This window comes from Petromyzon marinus, chromosome 9 (genome assembly GCF_048934315.1).
Source record: "Petromyzon marinus isolate PM22_M1 ecotype Great Lakes invasive population chromosome 9, UKy_Petmar_22M1.pri1.0, whole genome shotgun sequence".
NCBI classification, from domain to species: domain Eukaryota; kingdom Metazoa; phylum Chordata; class Hyperoartia; order Petromyzontiformes; family Petromyzontidae; genus Petromyzon; species Petromyzon marinus.
Genome location: NC_133675.1, coordinates 9,755,339 through 9,775,828, shown reverse-complemented (window position 1 = coordinate 9,775,828; position 20,490 = coordinate 9,755,339). Strand labels below are relative to the sequence as shown.

The window sequence follows — 20,490 nt, the reverse complement described above, 5'->3', positions numbered from 1 at the left end:
AGGATGTCCAAAGAAAACCTCACAAGTAAATGGCGAATATTAAATGTAAAAAAAGATGATGCATGTTGATGTGATACATGGTGAGCTGCGTACTGCTGTAAAAGGATTCTAGACTAAAGGCAAGCTTACCAGCAGTGACTCGAACCGCTATGTCGGGGAGATACAAAATCCTGCCAATACCTGAACATTATCCCATTTGTTCATGATCCCATAACATCAAATATGATAAACGTGTGTTGTTTCAAAAAAAATGTATTATTTTCATGGCAAATGTATTAACACTTTTAAGAATACAGTACTGCACGGGGTTTTAGGTGCATTAAGTAGCTGCACACTGAAAACATTATTTTGATGCATTATATATTTTTTGCATGATGGGTTACATATCATACTCTGTGTGCCTTTAACAGCACTTAAATAATAGCACTTATAGCACTTATAGTGCTGTAATTTAAGAAGATGCAGTCTAGCGGCTAGCGCGTTCACTGCTTATTGCAGATATTCATGGTTCAAATCCAGCGCCCGCCCTGATTAATACCACGGCGTCCATTGTCATTTAAAATATGAGGGCACCGCGGTGGTGAGATGTTAATGACCTCGCTTGGTATACAGGAGGTCGTGGGTTCTATCATAAAAAACATGCAATGTTGTATCACAGTGGACGTTTAAGATCCTATGATGTCATTTGCAAGAGTAGGTCAATGTGTGCCAGCATCATGGTTCAAATTTGCCATACTGAAAACTTACAACGCAAATTACACATAAATCATTGTCCTGAGCATGAAAAATTAGCAGGATGCTCCTTAAAAAGAATCATGAGACTCAGTGAGGCTTTCCTAGTTAAACACGAAAAATAATATCACTAATTTTTTATTTAAAGCTTTCGTGACTGCAGGGATTCATCTTCTTGGTTCTTTCGGTAAAGTCACGTAGAAGGGAAACAATAAAATAATAAAAATATTAAACAATAAATTTGTATCACTTTTTAAATTTTTTCTTGCTGTGGTTTTCACACCTGATGATGATTGCTTGTGTTGCAGTTGAAACGTCGTGAGAATTTTATTGTTTTATTTTTTATTATTGTATTGTTTCCCTTCTACGTGACTTTAATAATATCACTGCCTTGTAATTTTATGCCATTTTTTCGTTGTGCTGCATTCTACAGACAGCTGGGGTGGGGAACCTTTTCCTTACCGAGGGCCAAATGTGACTTTGAAATACCTTTGGCAGGCCACACATATACAAAGATCCCCCGTATAGCCTGTACAGATTGTTGGGGCAAGTGCTGTTAGCGAGCACCTATGAAGGCCGGCACGGCACACACGGGGGTGGGTGGCCAACACCACGCCTGGCTGCCTGTGTCTCCCCAGTGGCGATGTTTACACACCACACCAAGTACTCATTTGAGTCTGAGTCGACCTAGGGGAGGCCCATGACCGGTTCAGATAATCGTCACTGGAGTTGGCCGTGAACGGGAATTGAACTCGGGCTGCCGGGTTTGTAGCGCTTCCACTACCGCTCCCCACGGACAAAACTACGCAAGTACACACACTAACACACTCACCTCATTTCCTTCTGTCACTGCAAGAGGCCCTCCCTGGCAGTGTCAGAAGTGACTGAGCGTGCTCAGATTAGAAACACGGTATTGACACAGCTTGAAAACACCTCCCCTCTAATAGCCGATTAGCGCGGCTAGAATGGATCGCAGTGAAGGATACATATCGTTAACAGGCTGCTTGAAAGTGGTCCGGGATCAAGTGACCTGCAGGCTGCAGGAAACGAAGACAGGCCGGTGAGCCGCAGGTTGCCTACTAGTGCTCTGAAGCATTTCCACATTACCCCACAAAATGAACTGGTGGCATTTCAACAGAATGCAGAATCCGATGCCATGTTTGTCTCTGCCCCGAACAACCACGACATTGTGTGTGGGTCATCCATTTTGTTTTCTCATGACTCATTTCGTTTTGCCTAAACCGTCTTATTTTGCCAGAGCCTCTGATAGGCACTTACAAACGAACGCGATATTGGCTATCGGGCACCGCAGCCGTGTCAGTGCCACTTGCAAGCGAAGACAACAGGAAAGTTGCACAACCTTTTTTAGGGTTGGTGTCAGCGGACGGGACGGTCCCGCACGCCTATTTCCAAATTGTCACTATCGCACGCGAACGACGTGTGAGCGCCGATAAAATATTAATGCCGCTCGTTGTCAGCGACATCGCCCTGATTAATAATACATAAGGGAACAAAACGCATAATGCCATTGAATTGACTGCAACACACCCCCGTGAATACGTAAATGTGTTTCATGCCCGCAAAACATATCCCATTACAGTATTTTCAGATGTATCGACAACATTTACCCAGCTGTTTTTGACATGCCATCATTTTTTTATTGTATATGTTTAGTCATGTGCCCTACACCATCTGGCAGTGTAGCCTTTGTAAAAAATATTCTGACACCACCACAAACTATGTACTTGTGAAATTTGCAGCAAACACAATTTAACAAAACGATTCAATAGTGTAACATCTTCATCGTCAGCCACGCTCATCTATCCACTGCTGGATGGACGCCCCAAGCAATTGACATCTCTCAGTTTCATCATGAGGCCTCCTTTGCCAGTACCAAAATATACTAATAGGATTTTTCCCCTTTTGTCTGGCAACAAAACTGACACCTTTTGCAAGGAATCATGTTAACATTAACCACAATACTTGCAGTCAAATGCAAAAAAAACAATACTCTGATAATTTATGCATTGTCCTTGAAACTGATTGGTCCACACCAGAGTATTGCTTTTTTGTTTGCATTTGAAGTATTATGGTTAATATTAACATGATTCCTTGCAAAAGATGTCAGTTTTGTTGCCAGAAAAAAGGGGAAAACCCCCTATATTTTAGTACTGGCAAAGGAGGCCTCATGATGTCGATGCTTACCCCGAGCTCTCATTACTCTGATAGTGCGTTGTCTTTGAACTGTGCGCCTTTTGGCGTCATCTGGTCGAACACCGTATGAGACTAGGCTCTAAGAAAAGCTGTCTCTGGTGTTGACCAATCAGTTTCAAGGACAATGCATAAATTATCAGAGTATTGTTTTTTTTTTGCATTTGACTGCAAGTATTGTGGTTAATGTTAACATGATTCCTTGCAAAAGGTGTCAGTTTTGTTGCCAGAAAAAAAGGGGAAACCCCTATTAGTATCTCTCAGTTTTGCTATGGAAAAATCCCATCTACCTCCTGCACACGAGCTCATTTGATTGCTCCATCCTCATGACGGACGTGGTGTCAGGTGTGTCCTCACCTTTGGCTACCACCTGCTATTGTTAGTCTCAACCAACGCCCACCAAGCCTTCAAGTGACATGTCCATTTCAGGCCCACTTGCTTTTCTTAAAAGTCAGTGATGCCTCAAACTTGCATGTGTTCGTCCTGTCTCTCAATGTATTTCCAAGCATGTACCTCTCAACGTGTTTTTATAACACTGTAATATTACATTATATAACCTTATTTTGATGATGTTCATTTAATATATCAACAGCAAGCATTCTTTTTTATATATATTAATACATTTTGTCTCAGGCCACTATTATACAACCTAATCGTTATGCACTATGTTTAATATAAATGTTCATACGCTGCATTTAGCAAAGAGCAGCCCTTGCACGGTTAATGCAAGCTACTGAAAAGGCCTATCGATTGCCCGGTACTGCAAAGCTTGCCAAGACACACGGTGCATAATGGGCTCATAGTGATGGAAGGAAAATTGGCAAGCCATGATAAAATGAAAACCCGCGCAAACTTGTTACATACCTGACTTTCACAACTTTGTCTTTGTGGTCCCGATGAAAACCGAACGTGGTCCCATGAGCAAGCTCTTCGGCCAGGTTTTGCCCACTGGAGCTCCGACTGGCACTTTCAGATTTGTTGGACCCGGTCACAAAAGACTTGATTTTCAGCCGACTTTTCTTTCCATCCTCCTTTTTCCCCTCTTCTACTTCCTTGGCCTTCACTTTGTCAAACAGGTCCAGACCGACGCCTTTGCTGAGGTCTAGCGACCTCCGGGACTCCTTGTGCATTCCATCCTTCCCCGGTTCCGGCACCGAGGTCGACTCCAGAACTCTGTCACTGCCAGCTTTCTTGTCCCCGAAAAATCTGGCTTCCACGGCGTCGGCCTTACCCACGCTAGCCGTCTTCTGGATGGAGGGCTTCTGCTCCTCCGCGTTATTGATGTTCTGCAGGGATCGCGACAGGGCGATGTTGGGTTTGGGCTGGGCCTGGCTCTGCCCACCTGTGGCGGCTGCGCCCTTTTCCGGCACGTACAAGTGGCTGCCATTGATGCACAGCGAGGACTTGGAGGCCGTCTCGGATTTCGGCTTCAGGCCCCCGAAGAGGTTTCGCTCTTCCTTGACGGGCAGGGCCATCGTTATGTCGGCACTCTGTGTCCTCCTGCGACCTACGCTGCCTGCGGAACACATTTTACATTAAAATATTGATCGCCATTCCCTGCAGACTTCGCAGAGTATGATACAACTTGGGTTAATACAGTGTATAGATGCGACCGCATCTTCGAGACACTGCACATAAACAGTGGCCATTTGTTTTTCTTTCTGCATGCAGTCATAGGCAGAGGAACCAAAGGAAGGTCTTGAGTTGGGATGGCAGGGTGAATGAAGTTCAAGACTACAGGGGCAGCAGCATAGGAGAATGAGCGGTCTCCCACTTGCTGCAACAGAAAGCCTTGGTTGGTGGAGTGAAGAACTTCTGGTAGGGGCTTTATAATGTGTTGGAAAAAGACATCACATTATTGTGATGCCAATAGATATGAAAACACATTTGCTAGTTATGGCAGTGTTGATAAACACTGTAGTGTCATTTAATTCATTTGTTTATCGTAAATTATTTGTATCATGACAATAAGTGTGTTGCTAATTCTAGGTGCGTACAAAAGTGCAGTAAAATACAATAAAGGGAGCAGACGGTCGAGTAATAGGCATGAAATCAGTTTCATCATAGCACGTGAATAATATCTGGATGGATTAATGGATTTGGTGAGAATACCTTTAGAAATAATACTAAACAGTAATGATTTAATCGTTACTGTTTTAGAACGCAAGTGGAAGATGAATGTGCAACGATTCGGAATGGCATTAACGTTACCTAAAAGAGGTGCATATGAAAAGAGGGAACAGATTATGTGTTGGCAAAAAAAAAAACCTTATTGCTAGGCATTCTTTGGAAAAAATAAATGATATAGTGTACGGTGAATGTTTCAGATTAGATGTCTTGCATTCACTCCAGAAATCACTTTCAAGAAATATATTGTATAAATACGATTGAAAAATCAAGGCAATTGAATGACCTATCAAAAAATAATGATTTCAAGCCCTTTGTCAATCCGGTGCTGAACGACTCCTATGCTGTATTTGGGAGTGTACAGGTTGACGCAGGACAGTGTGGGTTAGGGTGAGGAGGTGGTTTACAGGATCAGTTAACATCTCTTACCATTGATCTTAGCCATAGCTAGGTTTTTAAAAAAATACATTTTTATTTATGCACTATTACAGTATTGTCTAGATGATAAGATGTTTAAAGTTATACAAATCTGGTCTGACACACACACGCACCTACCCGATTATAAGATGCACCATCAACTTATGCTTTAAAATAGAGGGGGGGAAAAAGTTTTTGTTATATATCATCTGAAGTGTATGGTACATGTCTAAAATGACCGCTCCTAGATCCTCACCAGTCATGTCTTGCTCTGGAGCCAGCTCAACAGGTGGGGGAGTAATGACGGTTGTCACCCCGACCCCAGCGCCCGGGCCGGACGGGAGTCCCAGCGGCGGCAACAACGGATCAGGGGTGGACGGGATGGACACGTGCGAGGAGGAAAGTGACGAGGATGAGGAGTGCGTCACCGAGGTTTTCTTCATGCCCGGCAGCGTCAGGAAGCTCTTGCCCTTCGTCTTCTTCTTAACCTCCTCTTCCCTCTCCACATCCTCCTCCTCGTTTTCGCTGTCGATCCGCAGCACGCCGGGGACGATGGCCGACGAGGAGTCGGAGGTGCTGCCCTTCTTCTTGCCCTTCACCTTGTCCTTGAACTTGCCGAAGGCAGAGCGGGGCTTGTCACGCGTCGACAGGTCGAACATGCTGGCCGTCAGGTTGTTCCTCATGAACTGCGTCGAAAGCTGCACCTCGCCCCGGTCCTTCTCTTTCTTCCCGGCTTTCGAGTGTAACTTGTACCACCTGTAAGGAATGCCAACGCAAGGGGGAGAGGTTTAAGCGTGGCGTAGCGCCAACTTGTCAGACTGCAGTTACCTCTGAGGCAACTCGGCCTGCCAGCATGACCAGGGGTCAGCAACGTGCGGCTCCGGAGCCGCACGCGGATTTTTAATGACTGCTTCGTGACCGTTATGCACGTGCATTGTGGCTCTTGAAATATAGAGCTTTTTTAAAATAAATTCTAAATAAATTCCTCTTCTTGTTATTTTGGCTGCACACCCCCCGAGCCTGACTGTTTCATCTCATCCGAGGCTACCCAGAGGTTCCTGGAGGCCTAGAGCAGAATGCCAACTGGGGCCCCCTTATTCCTTAGCAACATCAACAAAATAGGCCCTTGGCGGAGTCCTTTTATGTGTGAGGCCAGTGGCGAATTGCCCCTTTTGTTGCTCCTCCGAATGGCCCTGGTCAAATTCACTCTGTGTTCACCACCGTAAAAACACTTCTATTTCTGCTTATTTCATTGCACTGCTCGACTTAGGAATTCCCTCCCATCATCTCTTTTCCCAGCTTCTCACAACCTTGCTCAATGCAAGACACATTAACTCGTGTCTGTTACACTTTCAACAGTGCTGCATGTTGCTAGCCATTTGTCAATTTTGGAAGTTTGGGCCTGTGCAGAGCGAATGTGATTAAAAAAAGAGTAACCCTCTGAACTTGGTAATTTCATATTTTGGCATCAGGCACTGCGAGTAATGTGCAAATGTGGGCCATGTCTCTCACACATGAGGGATCCTTACCGCATTAAAATATTCTTGAATGCCCATTTCTACAGTGAATCCCCACAGGGTGAAGTCTAAATGAAAAAAAATGGTTTATATTGAAGTGGCTAATGGACAAGTCCTAGATTACTCCACTACAATACCGTAAACTCTATGGTTATAATGTCGTTTGTAGCGTGTATTTTAAATATAGCATGCAAACACTCGACCACATTTTTTTCTCCCTCCTACGACATTCCAGACATATCTCACGATAGCCGTGGGCAGTGTGAACTGGAAGCCTCGCGCCCATATTCAGTGTACATTTAACGGTAACTTGAGCAATAAATAGGGATTAGCTATACAAGCAGAAGAGCGCCTATTGTGTTCGTGCACGATAAACCCCCGAGACGCATCCATTACCCCTACATACGGCACTTGAAGATAAGGCAACCTCCGTTAATGGTGCGGCGTGCTTTTTTTGGGGGGGGGGGGTGTAAACAGAGCGTGCAAATTCGGAACGTGGGATGGAAAAAAAAAGAGTTGCGATAAACAGGTCCTCCTCGTATGTAGCAACAGACACGTCGCGGCACCGAACAACAAGTGAACGAGGAGGGAGGGGGTGATGGTATTGAGACGCAAGTACTAATTCAGCGTGAGCAAGAGTCGCACTTGCATCATTACAAAAGCATTCACATCAGCCGTTTGACCGGTTTGTTGACAATTCGATATCGACGAGCAAAATGCACATTGCGGTAGTAGGCTGCACCAAAAGACGGCGGCGCTGACAACGCATCCGCTAATTTGCTTGCGATGGAGTCAATGTAGTGGGGGGGTTCTTCTTCCAATTTTCGCTCTAACCAGTGGAGGATTTCTTTCGTAAGGCAAAAAAACAAGTGGCAACGAGAAAGTGCTGATTGGATGCAATTTGCTTACCGAGCGGTTATCTGTTGTTGGCAGGCCTGTCTTGAGTGCGAGCACTTAACCACCGCGGACTGCGCCGTCAAATTGGAACTCGTAATGGATCATGAGCTGCACTGAGCCACGCTTAGTATGAATTAATGATGCTCTCTGCCAGCCAGCCCACCACACATCTAATGACCTTGCAATGACCATATTTATGAACGCACCGACGAGTCTCCAGTTCCTATCCCAATTTAATAGCGGACGGCATACACGGGAGAGCTTTAGTGCAGGTACGGCTGCATTTAGATGTGGAAGCAATTGCATTTTAAAGAATAACTGTTCGTTTCCCTTGCCAGTGTCGTTTAACTGCAAAAAGAAAAGTACAAATCAAGTCTGTTCATGTGCATTTATAAACAGCCCCGAGGGATTTCAAATGAAGGCAGGCATGGTCAACCTGGTTCAGATTGACTCAGAGGGCTCTATTTCCCCAAGAGAGGCCAAGCAATCTGGTGCAAGACAGAAAAACTGCACTCATATACATATTACAGTAATTTTTATCTATTTGCATATATTCTCAACTCTCACCATCGTCATCATCGGTCACAATCAATCCACTGCTAGATGAAAGCCTCCTCAATCCATCACCATCCTTCAGTCCCACAATGCAACAAGCCATCGCCATCCTCCAGTCCCACAATGCAACAAGCCATCGCCATCCTCCAGTCCCACAATGCAACAAGCCATCGCCATCCTTCAGTCCCACAATGCAACAAGCCATCGCCATCCTTCAGTCCCACAATGCAACAAGCCATCGCGATCCTTCAGTCCCACAATGCAACAAGCCATTGCCATCCTTCAGTCCCACAATGCAACAATCCATCGCCATCCTTCAGTCCCACAATGCAACAATCCATCGCCATCCTTCAGTCCCACAATGCAACAATCCATCGCCATCCTTCAGTCCCACAATGCAACAAGCCATCGCCATCCTTCAGTCCCACAATACAACAAGCCATCGCCATCCTTCAGTCCCACAATGCAACAAGCCATCGCCATCCTTCAGTCCCACAATGCAACAAGCCATCGCCATCCTTCAGTCCCACAATGCAACAAGCCATCGCGATCCTTCAGTCCCACAATGCAACAAGCCATCGCCATCCTTCAGTCCCACAATGCAACAATCCATCGCCATCCTTCAGTCCCACAATGCAACAATCCATCGCCATCCTTCAGTCCCACAATGCAACAATCCATCGCCATCCTTCAGTCCCACAATGCAACAAGCCATCGCCATCCTTCAGTCCCACAATACAACAAGCCATCGCCATCCTTCAGTCCCACAATGCAACAAGCCATCGCCATCCTTCAGTCCCACAATACAACAAGCCATCGCCATCCTTCAGTCCCACAATGCAACAATCCATCGCCATCCTTCAGTCCCACAATACAACAAGCCATCGCCATCCTTCAGTCCCACAATGCAACAATCCATCGCCATCCTTCAGTCCCACAATGCAACAAGCCATCGCCATCCTTCAGTCCCACAATGCAACAAGCCATCGCCATCCTTCAGTCCCACAATGCAACAAGCCACCGAGCACGAGAGAACGTGGGGTTATTTTATCACTCCCTTCTTCGGTCGCCGCTCTTGTTAAGCTCGACCACCGGTCATCACCTCTGCGAGCAACTCCTAACTTCCCCTATACAGCTTTCATCTCTCTCAAATCAGAAGTTCAGTTTTATGAACGTTGTATTATTGGCCTGAGTGCAACAGAAAAAATGCTCTATAAACTCTACATTGTATATATGACCCACATGAACGGCAATTCAATGCATCTCTCAATGAGTTTTTGCTAAAACTTAAGTTCCAAAACTTTAATATATGTAACCTAAACATAATTTCAAACAGGTTACATATTAAACACAGGTTATTGTTTCCATTATATTTCAAATAATTTTTGTTAAAATGTAAGAGTTCTTTGAGCCACACGCAATCACAAAGAAAATGCCTTCTCATTGTTGGCCATGTTAAATATTTTAAGATTCTTACAAAAATATCAACAATAAAAACATGATCCATGTAAACACAAACCCAAGAGGCATGTCGCCCCATTCTTTTCTCTGGATCACCTACCATGTGCCAGACTGGAAAATCGCCCGACTGTTTTTCAGTGCAATAAATAATGAGGGCAACACATCTGCTCCGTGTTTCAGATGCTCAAACAATGGCCTCTTTACAAAAGGAGCAGAATGGAAAGCTCTTTAAACGTTTACCTGCTGGGTAAAAGGTAAAAGTGCAGGGCCGCAATTGCCCGCCCACGCCACTGCTGGACGAAGTGGGCCTCCACTTGCGGAAGCGCCAGCGTCCTCACTGGAGGCAATTTGGGCCTACTCTTCCACACGGGCCAGACGTCTTTGAAGAGATGGCGATAGCCAACCTTCACCCCACCACACACTGCTGCGTGTACAGAGGTGGGGAGATGCGAGAAAAGTGCCCACCGTTTCAACTCCCGAACTGGGAGATCGAATCGAAGACCTCTGAATTTCAAGTCATGCCTGCGAATTATTGTGCCACGGCGGCATCCAGTGTTTACATAATATCTTTAAATATTACGCTACGTCCTATTTTGCCTCAAATAGAACACTGCCATTGGAGAAGGGCAACTCTGCAACAAAATGCAATGCAGCATATGTTAATAAGCCATGGTGTACCGTATTTTCTAGGAAAACAACGCTTTATTCTGTACTGCATTTCGTTTTGTTTATTGCGTAAAGTTAATGGCTGCTATTACTGTGCACAATAAATAAGTGTGCATAATTGGTTCAATTTGTTGCACTTACAGCATGTTAAATTAAGAGACCCCCCCCCACCTACTCACAAAACATTAGCGAGGGAGAACAGCGTGCCGGATACGTGCTCAATTATCTCACAAATCTACGTGGTTTGCTCCGGCAACACAAGATATAATTTAGCTTCACGGCCCCTTAAACAACAATCTGTAGGGACATTTGATGGGACTTCCCGGCACAGCAGGATACGAAGCACATCGCACTAATGGGCCTTCATAGAGGACGAAGCAGGCAAACACACGGACTTGCTGGAATCGTTCGCGTGAGCATATTGGCACAATACGGGAAGTTTGCTGTATCTCTGTGTTACGCATGCCAGGAAACTGACAGTGACACGGTGCTAGTGGTCGCTATCTCACACATTGCCTTACTGCAGCCGCATAACGGATGACACAGCACCCGCAAGAACGGAGGAGGGTTGCCAGCGGTATCATGTAAATGACTGTTTCTTACAAATATCGTATTGATCGTTGACATGACCAGTTCATATGCAATATTACATGTAAAAGTTATGGTAAATAATAATCTACAATCCCTTAATATACTGTTGGGTGAAGGCCTCAACCACACTCTCTTGTTTTGATATAAAGCTTTCATGACTGCAGGGATTCATATTCTTGATTCTTTCGGTAAAGTCACGTAGAAGGGAAACAATAAAATAATAAAAATATAAAACAATGAAATTCTCACGACGTTTCGACTGCAACACAAGCAATCATCATCAGGTGTGAAAACCACAAGAACATTTTAAAAAAAAGTGGCGGTTGTTTTTAACGCTAGCACCACGGAGAGAGATTTGACAGTTTATTCAGATGGACGAGTCCATCTATGTTCGGTAAAGAGGAGGGGGGAGACGAAAATAATGGATGCGGTCTGAAAGCCACCTTAAGCGTGATCAATCAATTAAGCACGTACACCAAGCTCTTAAGGCTAATGGTTATTCCGACTACACAATCCGCAAAGCTATGACTCCAACCATGAAGAAGGACCCTCTTGAGGTACCTTTCAAAACCATCACTTTACCCTACATTGCGGGGATCGCAAAAAAGATCTCCAAAATCTTGAATAAACACAAGATCCAGGTCCGATTCAACACATTACATAAAATCCGTGATCTGGTTCCATCTGTAAAATATGTGATTCCGGACATACAGTACCCTGGCGTCTACAAACTAAGTTGCCTCTGTGGTAGTAGTTACATAGGAGAAACCAAACGACATGTCTCGGACCGCATTCGTGAACACAAAGCAGACCTGAAACACGGTAGGACCAACACCTCGGCCGTGGCAGATCACTGTTATAATTCAGTAGGCTCACATGACATTGACTTCTCCAAGACAGAGGTTCTTTGCAAGCCATCTGGCTACCATGAGAGATTCGTTCATGAGGCTATCCACATATACAAACACAGAGACAATTTCAACCGAGATGGATTCTGGCTTAGCAATCATTGGAAGGATTTGATAAGCCATTTCGGGTCTTAATTGATTGATCACGCTTAAGGTGGCTTTCAGACCGCATCCATTATTTTTCGTCTCCCCCCTCCTCTTTTCCGAACATAGATGGACTCGTCCATCTGAACAAACTGTCAAATCTCTCTCCGTGGTGCTAACGTTAAAAATAACCGCCACTTTTGTCAAATTTTCTTGTTGTGGTTTTCACACCTGATGATGATTGCTTGTGTTGCAGTCGAAACGTCGTGATAATTTTATTGTTTTATATTTTTATTATTTTATTGTTTCCCTTCTACGTGACTTTACCGAAAGAACCAAGAATATACACACTCTCTTGGTCATCGGTGTTTTCTGAGCATGCTTTACCATGCTGGTCAGAGTGGGTTGGGGAAGGGTGGGACCCAAGGACCAATTCTGATGCCACTCGCCAATGATATTAGCCATTGCCTTGAAATTAACCCATAGTGCAGGCTGCTATGAACCCAGCCAGAAAGCATAGGGAGCTCTTCATCCAGCAGTGGATATACAACATAACATTATCTGGAAGATAGAGTATACACTGAACTTGGCCAGTTGAATAACAGTGTGCAAGAGAGCTACGTGTTGTTACGCACAGATATAGCACAGTATTTGGCACCAAGGGAGTACCAAAGGTAATAATTTTAGATATTTTAAAGGGATCATTGACGTCATGAGTATCATAAACACTCTCACTTAAGGGCAGCTGGCGTCAAACATTATTTTTGGAACGTGCCATGCAGAAACGTCAAGAAAGAACAATGCCGTTCACAGTGCAGATTCAAGTACTGACATGTCATCGTGACACCAGCATAACAAAGAATGGTTTACCTGAAAAATAGATCTAAGGAAAGGGTCGTTCATAGACGATGACAATGTAAAGGTGTCACCCTTCAATCGCTTGCTCTTTTCGCTGCTGGAGGAAGGGCCTCCATTACAGGAAGCTCTATAAGCCCTCGAGGGGGTATTTGGCCTACTGTTTCACACTGGTCAGATATCTCGAGGAAAGTGAGAGAACCCCACACTTATCCCACCATAAGCGACCTGTCAATCGACTGCAGTGTACACATTTATAATGCCGGGTGGACAGGCCAGGGGATTTAAGGAACTTGCAACCATTGTTTAAAGTTTTCCGCTCCCGCGTCAGGAGACTGAATTGAACTGGCGACCGCTGGATTGCAAGTCCAGTATGCTAACCATTACAATGCAGCAGTCATGCAATTCATGTACTGCATTATGCGTCACAGTATTTTAATTGCAAATATCATATTTTACTGCAGGCATTAATGGCTTTGGGTTTCATATGTGTTTTCGCAGCCTTCCATTAGGGCATTAGGCACATTAAAGCATTGTTTATTAAGCTGACAAAGCTCAATGTCTTCATTCTTTTATGCTATTCACTTAAGTAATTTTTGTTCTCAGAAATTACAGGCTATAACCGGATTTTATGGATATACGTTATGTATCCATTACTCATGAACTATGTTGCACCCAAGTTGTGTGGTTTGATGTTCAGTACATGTACAGCCCTGTATCAATGCACTGCTGGATGAGGGCTCTTTCAACACCGTGCAGATGGTGGGATTTATACTTCAGCACGCTTCTAAGTGCTTGTTTGTGAAGTCGGGCAACAAAAGCAGCAGGGGCATAGAAGTACAGTTCAACAGTTGATTTTACGGCATTGCCCTATTCTACTCACCACGTTGTCCAGCCAATAACAACTTGTTTGAGCATGTTGGTCACCCGTCCAAGCTCTGAGATCAACCCTGCCTAGCTTTGCTGTATTGTAGGTAACCACTTTTCAACCGTACCACATATATATTACTACGAGACTTGGATTCACCACGCCCGGGCGCCTTTGTCTCCCCAGTGGCGATGTTCACACACCACACCAGTTACTCGTTTGAGGCGACCTAGGGGAGGCCCAGGACCGGTTCAAATAATCGTCACCGGTGGTGGCCGTGAGAGGGAATCGAACTTGGGTCACCGGGTTCATAGCGCAGCGCGCTAACCGTTACACTACCGCTCCCCACACACAAAGACACACACACACGCGCGCGCGCGTCCATAGCTACACATACACGCGCTTGCTGCAGACACACACAACTTTCAGGGTGCGTACGGCAGTAAACAACTCAAACAATAAACCAATGCTGCGCGAAGAACGCCTTAGACCTGCAACACATTTGTATGGCACTTTACTCGCAGAGGGTTGGGGTGGGGGATGCGTGACATCAGCAGGCACACTGCGTGACGTCAGCAGGCACACTGCGTGACGTCAGCAGGCACACTGCGTGACGTCAGCAGGCACACTGCGTGACGTCAGCAGGCACACTGCGTGACGTCAGCAGGCACACTGCGTGACGCTTCCGCATGCGGGTGACATCACAGATGTAACGTCACAGCTCACTTGCCGTGCAAAATATACCCATTATTGCGCCCCCCCGCCCCCAAAAAAAAATATATATACAAAAGTCAATTTTTATAATTTTCGCATGGTGTACAGTCTGGAAAGTACCCTCATGCCAAATTTCAAGTTTGTTTCATGTCGGGAAGTATGCTAAACATTTCGAACAGACACACATCTTCACAAATTTCCCTTTTATATATTACTATATTTTACTATTTTTGTCCCAGGTAAGGACCACTGAGCTATATAGCTCTTATTCAAAAGCGACCTGGCCAATGATAGTTCAACGAAGTGGCTTATAATGTGGAAATGTATAGCAGCCAAATACTCTAAACGCATACAGTATATTAATTTCATCATGGTGCTGTTTTTTTGGTTGTGCCAATATATTATAGGAATGTATTCTTCTGTAGAGTTACAGTATTGGGGTGGAGCAGGTGCGCATTGCTATGTACACTGCGCTATGAACCCGGCAACCTAAGTAAATGTATTGGTCATGGCTAACATCAGTGGCAAGTGATATCTGAACCGGTCCTGGACCACCGCACCCTATTCACCAATCCGCACTGACCAGTGTGATGGAATATGGTCAAACAAACCCTATGACCAACATAGCGTAGGGAGCGCTTCATCCAGCAGTGGATTGGAAAATCGCTTTAAATAAGTATTACTGGAAGAGGATCCATGATATTGGTCGCCCATATTTCTGTGTATCGGTCAGCTTATTGGTCAAAATGCCTTTCTTTATCACAGCCAATTTTGTCCAACATCCACGACGGTAATTTAAACAGTATCGGCTGAAATATTGACCAACTTGAATGTCACTTGGGTTGTCATTGATTTTTCGCTAACGAATCCCACAAGAAACTACCTTGCATTTGGTTACGTGACAGAAAGTCACGCACACCACAGAACAAACAGCTAAACCAGGTTAGCTGATGACTTGGGAATTTCTAAATCTGACCCTGATCTGCTCCCTGGACGCAATAATGCCTTGACATTCTGTAGGACACAGGGGCAGAATAACAGCTGCTGCACTGTACTGTAGGTGACCAAGTGTGGACCGTAATATAAAAACAAATCCTTGACACATCGCACCGTTTTTCAATCACGCATGACTAGAGCGTAATAACCAAGGTCAAAACTCAGTTTGCAGATGCAATATGAATTCCACACCACGAAAATATGGAACACCAACTGATATAGTTCGGGTGGTAGGCAACGAATATTGTTGAATGTCATCGGTGTGTCATTTAATAATAACAATAATGATTATTCATCGTTATTTACCCAGGAAACCCTCATTTAGCCTCAAGAATTGTTTTCAAGAGGGTCCTGTACCGGTATGTGTGGCTAATTCCGAGAGAGTTTAACATGTGGGAGGAAACCCAGGTTCTCTGAGAATGCCCATCTCCTCGCACAGGAAGGGGAGACATTCATCATTGTCATATGATGGTCAATTCAGAGCCTCGCGGCTATGACACCTAGAGAAAGCCCGTCCAAGTGTTAAGCAGGCTCAAAACCCTGCTTTAGCTGACAAGCTCTGAAAACATCACGATTGATTCGGGGAGATTTGGTCATATATATTATTGGGCACATCCAAGGTGGACCTGTCAGAATGCCCAGACACAAGGTTGTTAGGCGTTACCACCACATGAAAAGATATTAACATTAAAAATTCCAGCACGCAGCAAGACACTCCTGCAATTTCTATCCTAACCAATCTCCCCCACCCTACACCACCCCAACTGACCGCCAGCTCAATTACAAGGGAGATAAATGGCTGCACCACTGCCTTTCATAATGCTCCACTGTACGATGGGAAAAAAAGCAATGTTCTGGGTGGGACCAGTTGACAATAATCACCATCATCATTATTATCACCGGTCATGATCTATTCACTGCTAGATTAAGGCCACGCCAACCCATAGTCATCTCTCGCTGTTCCGATCCTACGATCCATCTCGCGTCTGCACACAAGCCAATTTCATCGCCCAATCACTGCGGCGGACGTCATCTCAAGCGATGTATCCCTTCCTCCTTAGGCTGCCACTCTGCTCCTGGTCTCGTCCACGACCTCTGAGCAACGTGTCCTGCCCAGAGTACACTTTTTGGTGTAATCGTCTGTGTGATCTCCAAAGCCAACCAAGCCTCCACAGCTTCTTAATTAAATAATTCCCCCGTAGGGCTCCTAACAAATCCGTTATCAGCAAAAAATATTCACAAGCCCTGTTGTGTTTGGCCACGGATTTATTTTTTTAAAAGCCTTTGTTGTGGTCCTGTTCTTCTCGCAAGCTTTCGGGTTTAGGTAATAACGTTGAGTTCTGGCTGAATTGATGTTGCACACTGTACGGACTTGACTTTACGCACTGCTGCAGAAGGTAGTAGCTGTATGCAAGTGCTGTCGGTGGGGGCAAGCTTCATTTCTGTTTGTGAGCTGCCGATGACTGCGGATGCATTGCTGAAACGAGAACATTTCACCGAGGCCCAGACAACGCAGAGCTCAAATGTGCTCACCACTGCTGAGCAATGTGTTTTCCACTACTCTACTGTATGCAGTGCAGGCACAAGCACTAAACCCTCCACCTCCACACACACACTGTGTGTGTGTGGAGGGTTGTGTGCATGGTTATTCCCGTACTGTATTAGCCACTGTGGCACCAAGGCTTGCATACAAAGTGTGGAGTCGCTGCAATGTACTGCAATGCAACGTTAATTACGTGGGCCCTTTGTCAATCCACTGCTCGATGAAGGCCTGACCCCACCCTGTTTTGGTACTCGAATGGGGGGATGCGAATGGGTTTTGTTAAACCGTACATCAACCACGCTGGTTGCACTGTGCTATTCTAAATGTGAATGTACAGCAAATGTACTGTAAACTACTACAGTTATTGTACTGCTCTTGTGTGTGCACGTCATTACAGGATGTTAAGACTGAGAAAGCATGTTGGAGTACTGTGTAAAAGAACACTATTTTTTGCATCTTAGTCTTGCATGGAAACGCCATCTCTATTTTCACACGCCCACCCACCCACTTGTATTGTAATAGGGCATTTCAACAGCACGGTATAGTAATGAGACTACTTCAGTATTATGGTATGGAATATAGGTTGCATATCATTACAGTACTGTACTATGTATCCCAAGTCCTGATATAAATGGTGGAAATTCCACATTACTTGGACGGAAACCAGTACAGGATACCTACAGGACAATCACATAGAGCACACTACAGCACAGTATTGCTCGACAGTACTCGATAACAGTGTATATATTTTCGAGTCTGAAGTTGACAATAATAGTTAAAAGAGTGTCCTTTAATAACCCAGGAAAACCTCACCGAGTCTCAGGACGTTTTTTTCAGGTGGGCTCCCCATTTTGATATTTGGACGTTTTAATTCTCAAGTTCACGATGCTGTAAAATTACACCATACCAGCAGTTCATGATGCACAGTGGAATCCTGTAAACCGGCCAAGCCCACCTCAACTCCAAACACAATCCCAGCTCCTATCCCACACCCAGCTTTCATCAAAAACCCAGCTCCTATCCAAGATTATATCCCAACCCCAGATTATATCTCAACTGCTATGCAAAACTCAGCTTTTATCCCAATCCCAACTTCTATCTTAAACCCAACTCCTATCCCAACCCCAGCTTCTATACCAACCCCTATCCCAAACCCAACTCCTTTCCCAAACCCAGCTCCACCATCCAAACGTGTCCCTCCCAAACCCCCACCCATAGCTCACTCGGGCTTGCGTCTGGACTTGTCGACGTAGAGTTCGGAGATAGACACGGACACCTGCCCCAGGAACTTGTCCGGACCCAACAAGGAGCGGTGCATCACGGACACCACCACCACGCAGCTCTGCGACTCCTGGCGGTGACCTCCTCCTGCCGCTCCGTCTCCAACCAGGGCGTCTGGGGGCAACTCGAAAGAGCACTCCTCATTCCATTGGGGATGGCAGCTCTTCTCCAGCACGGACGTGGCATAACGCTCTCGGCCCAGCTCCATGACTGCGAAGGCATCGTTGGTTCCATTCTTGCCCTTTGAGCGCAGGCCACGAGCCTGGAGCACGGTGATCTGCACGTGAGTGGGACACCACCTCTGAGCTGCCTGCTCCTCCAGAGATCCAGAAGACATTTTTCTCTTGCTCTTCTCCCCTCCTGGCTTCTTGAATGGCAACACTATCCGGCGGTGTCTATGTAGCTAGACAATAGCACTCAACAGTGGAGCTGAACGATGCTGTGTATTGATATTATAATTATCTTAATATGCTATTTATCTTGGTATTATAAGCACTTTACCTAAATAAGCGATGTACCTTTGATATGCTATGTAACCTATTGTCATATATTTTCAATAGGGTCTTCTTACCTGATTTCAAATATAGTAACAAGCCTCTTCGAATAACCGCGGTGCACGACTGATGTATACTCTTCAGTAATAAGTGGTGATGTTGTATAACCACTGTGTTAGGCACGCTGTGTTAATGTGCTGTGTAAGACAAAACAGTAAATATGAAGCCACTTTCTTATCTCTGTTGTTGCCTTTCTGCCTTCGACCGAAATAATCTACATTAAATACAGCCTTGGTATATATTTGTGGCAATCCGTTACTACGCCTCGAACTGTCTTCCTCTTTAAACCCTGCCCCTTTTTTATTCACTCCTCTATAATAATATTTCGCTCGTGTAATTAAAAACAACAATGCACCCCAGGAAGAGACAGAGAGAGGAGGCTCTGTCCGCGACTAACAAACACCAACTTCAATCCGAACGATCATCCTCCCTTCGCAGTCTTCCAGATCTTCCTTTGCTCTCTCGCTTGTCCAAATTCCTCTCCGCTTCAAGACGCGTTCCGACCGACCTCCGTCCTAGCCCGAGGAGAAGCCCAAGACGGACAGGAAATATTTCGGAGGTTTTTAAAAAAAAAACACAAGAATTACAGTTACAAAGCAAACGCGAGTTCGTTCTTCAAAACTCAGCATCGACGAGAGCGCGAGCACGGATGGAGACACGGAGTTGTTGATCGCTGCACCCTGTATCTTTAGAAGAATCACACTGTCGCCTTCATCTCTGCCCGTGCTGCTGCTGCTGCTGCTTCTTGCTGTCTCTCCGAGCCGCCGTGTTCGCACGTTGACGATAGCATCTGCCTATTGCGCGCAACACGCGCGCACACACGCGTGCATTCACACACTGGGTGGTGTGCGCGTGTGTGTGTGTGTGTGGTGTGTCAGCGTGTGTGTGTGTGGTGTGTCAGCGTGTGTGTGTGGTGTGTCAGCGTGTGTGGGTTCGTCCGCTACTTTGCTACCGTCCCACACACAATGCTGTGTTTGTCCGGCTGCCGTAAGCATGTGTGTGTGTCTTGACATGCGCTGCCGACTTAAGGAATGGGGGTGGGAGGGTGGAAAGGGGGTGGTTGGGTTGGGTGGGTGGGTGGTGGTGGTTGTTGGTGAGATGATTGCTTGCTTAGCTTACGAGTGGGGACTACGGGATATCATGACTTGGGTACGGGGGGGGGGGCGTGTGGGATTGGGTGCCGCGCATGTTGTGATATAGGCAGGGGGTTTTGTGTGTGTGGGGGGGGGGAGGTGTGTCGCAACTTGTTTGTACAGAAAGGGGACAATATAAATGATATAAATAATCCTGTTAACTTGACGTCACTGGCGGCGTCACTGCTCTTCATCTCTGGAGCCACGTGGGGGTCTCTCGGGACGTTGACCCCCCCCCCTCCCCGTTGTTGCGCGGGGGACGTGAGGTCCCTTGACGAATGGCCAAATGGAGAAAGAGGGAAGAGAAACTCAGATTCGGCGGTGGTGGGGTGGTGCTTATGCCACACGACAGCCACACGATGCAAATGATCAAATAGAGA

At 45.5% G+C, this 20,490-nt stretch overlaps 1 protein-coding gene across 2 annotated transcripts in view; it reads right to left on the bottom strand.

Annotated features, from left to right (window-relative positions):
* The window catches only part of LOC116940564 (rab11 family-interacting protein 1-like), a 41,026-nt gene extending 21,004 nt beyond the window's left edge, over positions 1-20,022 (bottom strand). Inside the window, exons 1-3 of one of the 2 annotated variants that reach the window (XM_032950533.2) lie at positions 18,366-20,022; positions 5,744-6,243; positions 3,808-4,459 (exon numbers count right to left, since the gene is read on the bottom strand). In XM_032950533.2, the coding sequence (XP_032806424.2) occupies positions 3,808-4,459; positions 5,744-6,243; positions 18,366-18,760 (1,547 nt within the window). In that variant the 5' untranslated portion in view covers positions 18,761-20,022. The remainder of the gene's footprint in view (positions 1-3,807; positions 4,460-5,743; positions 6,244-18,365) is intronic. The other variant, XM_076065889.1, reaches the window with a different exon arrangement.
* Positions 20,023-20,490: the final 468 nt, after the last annotated feature.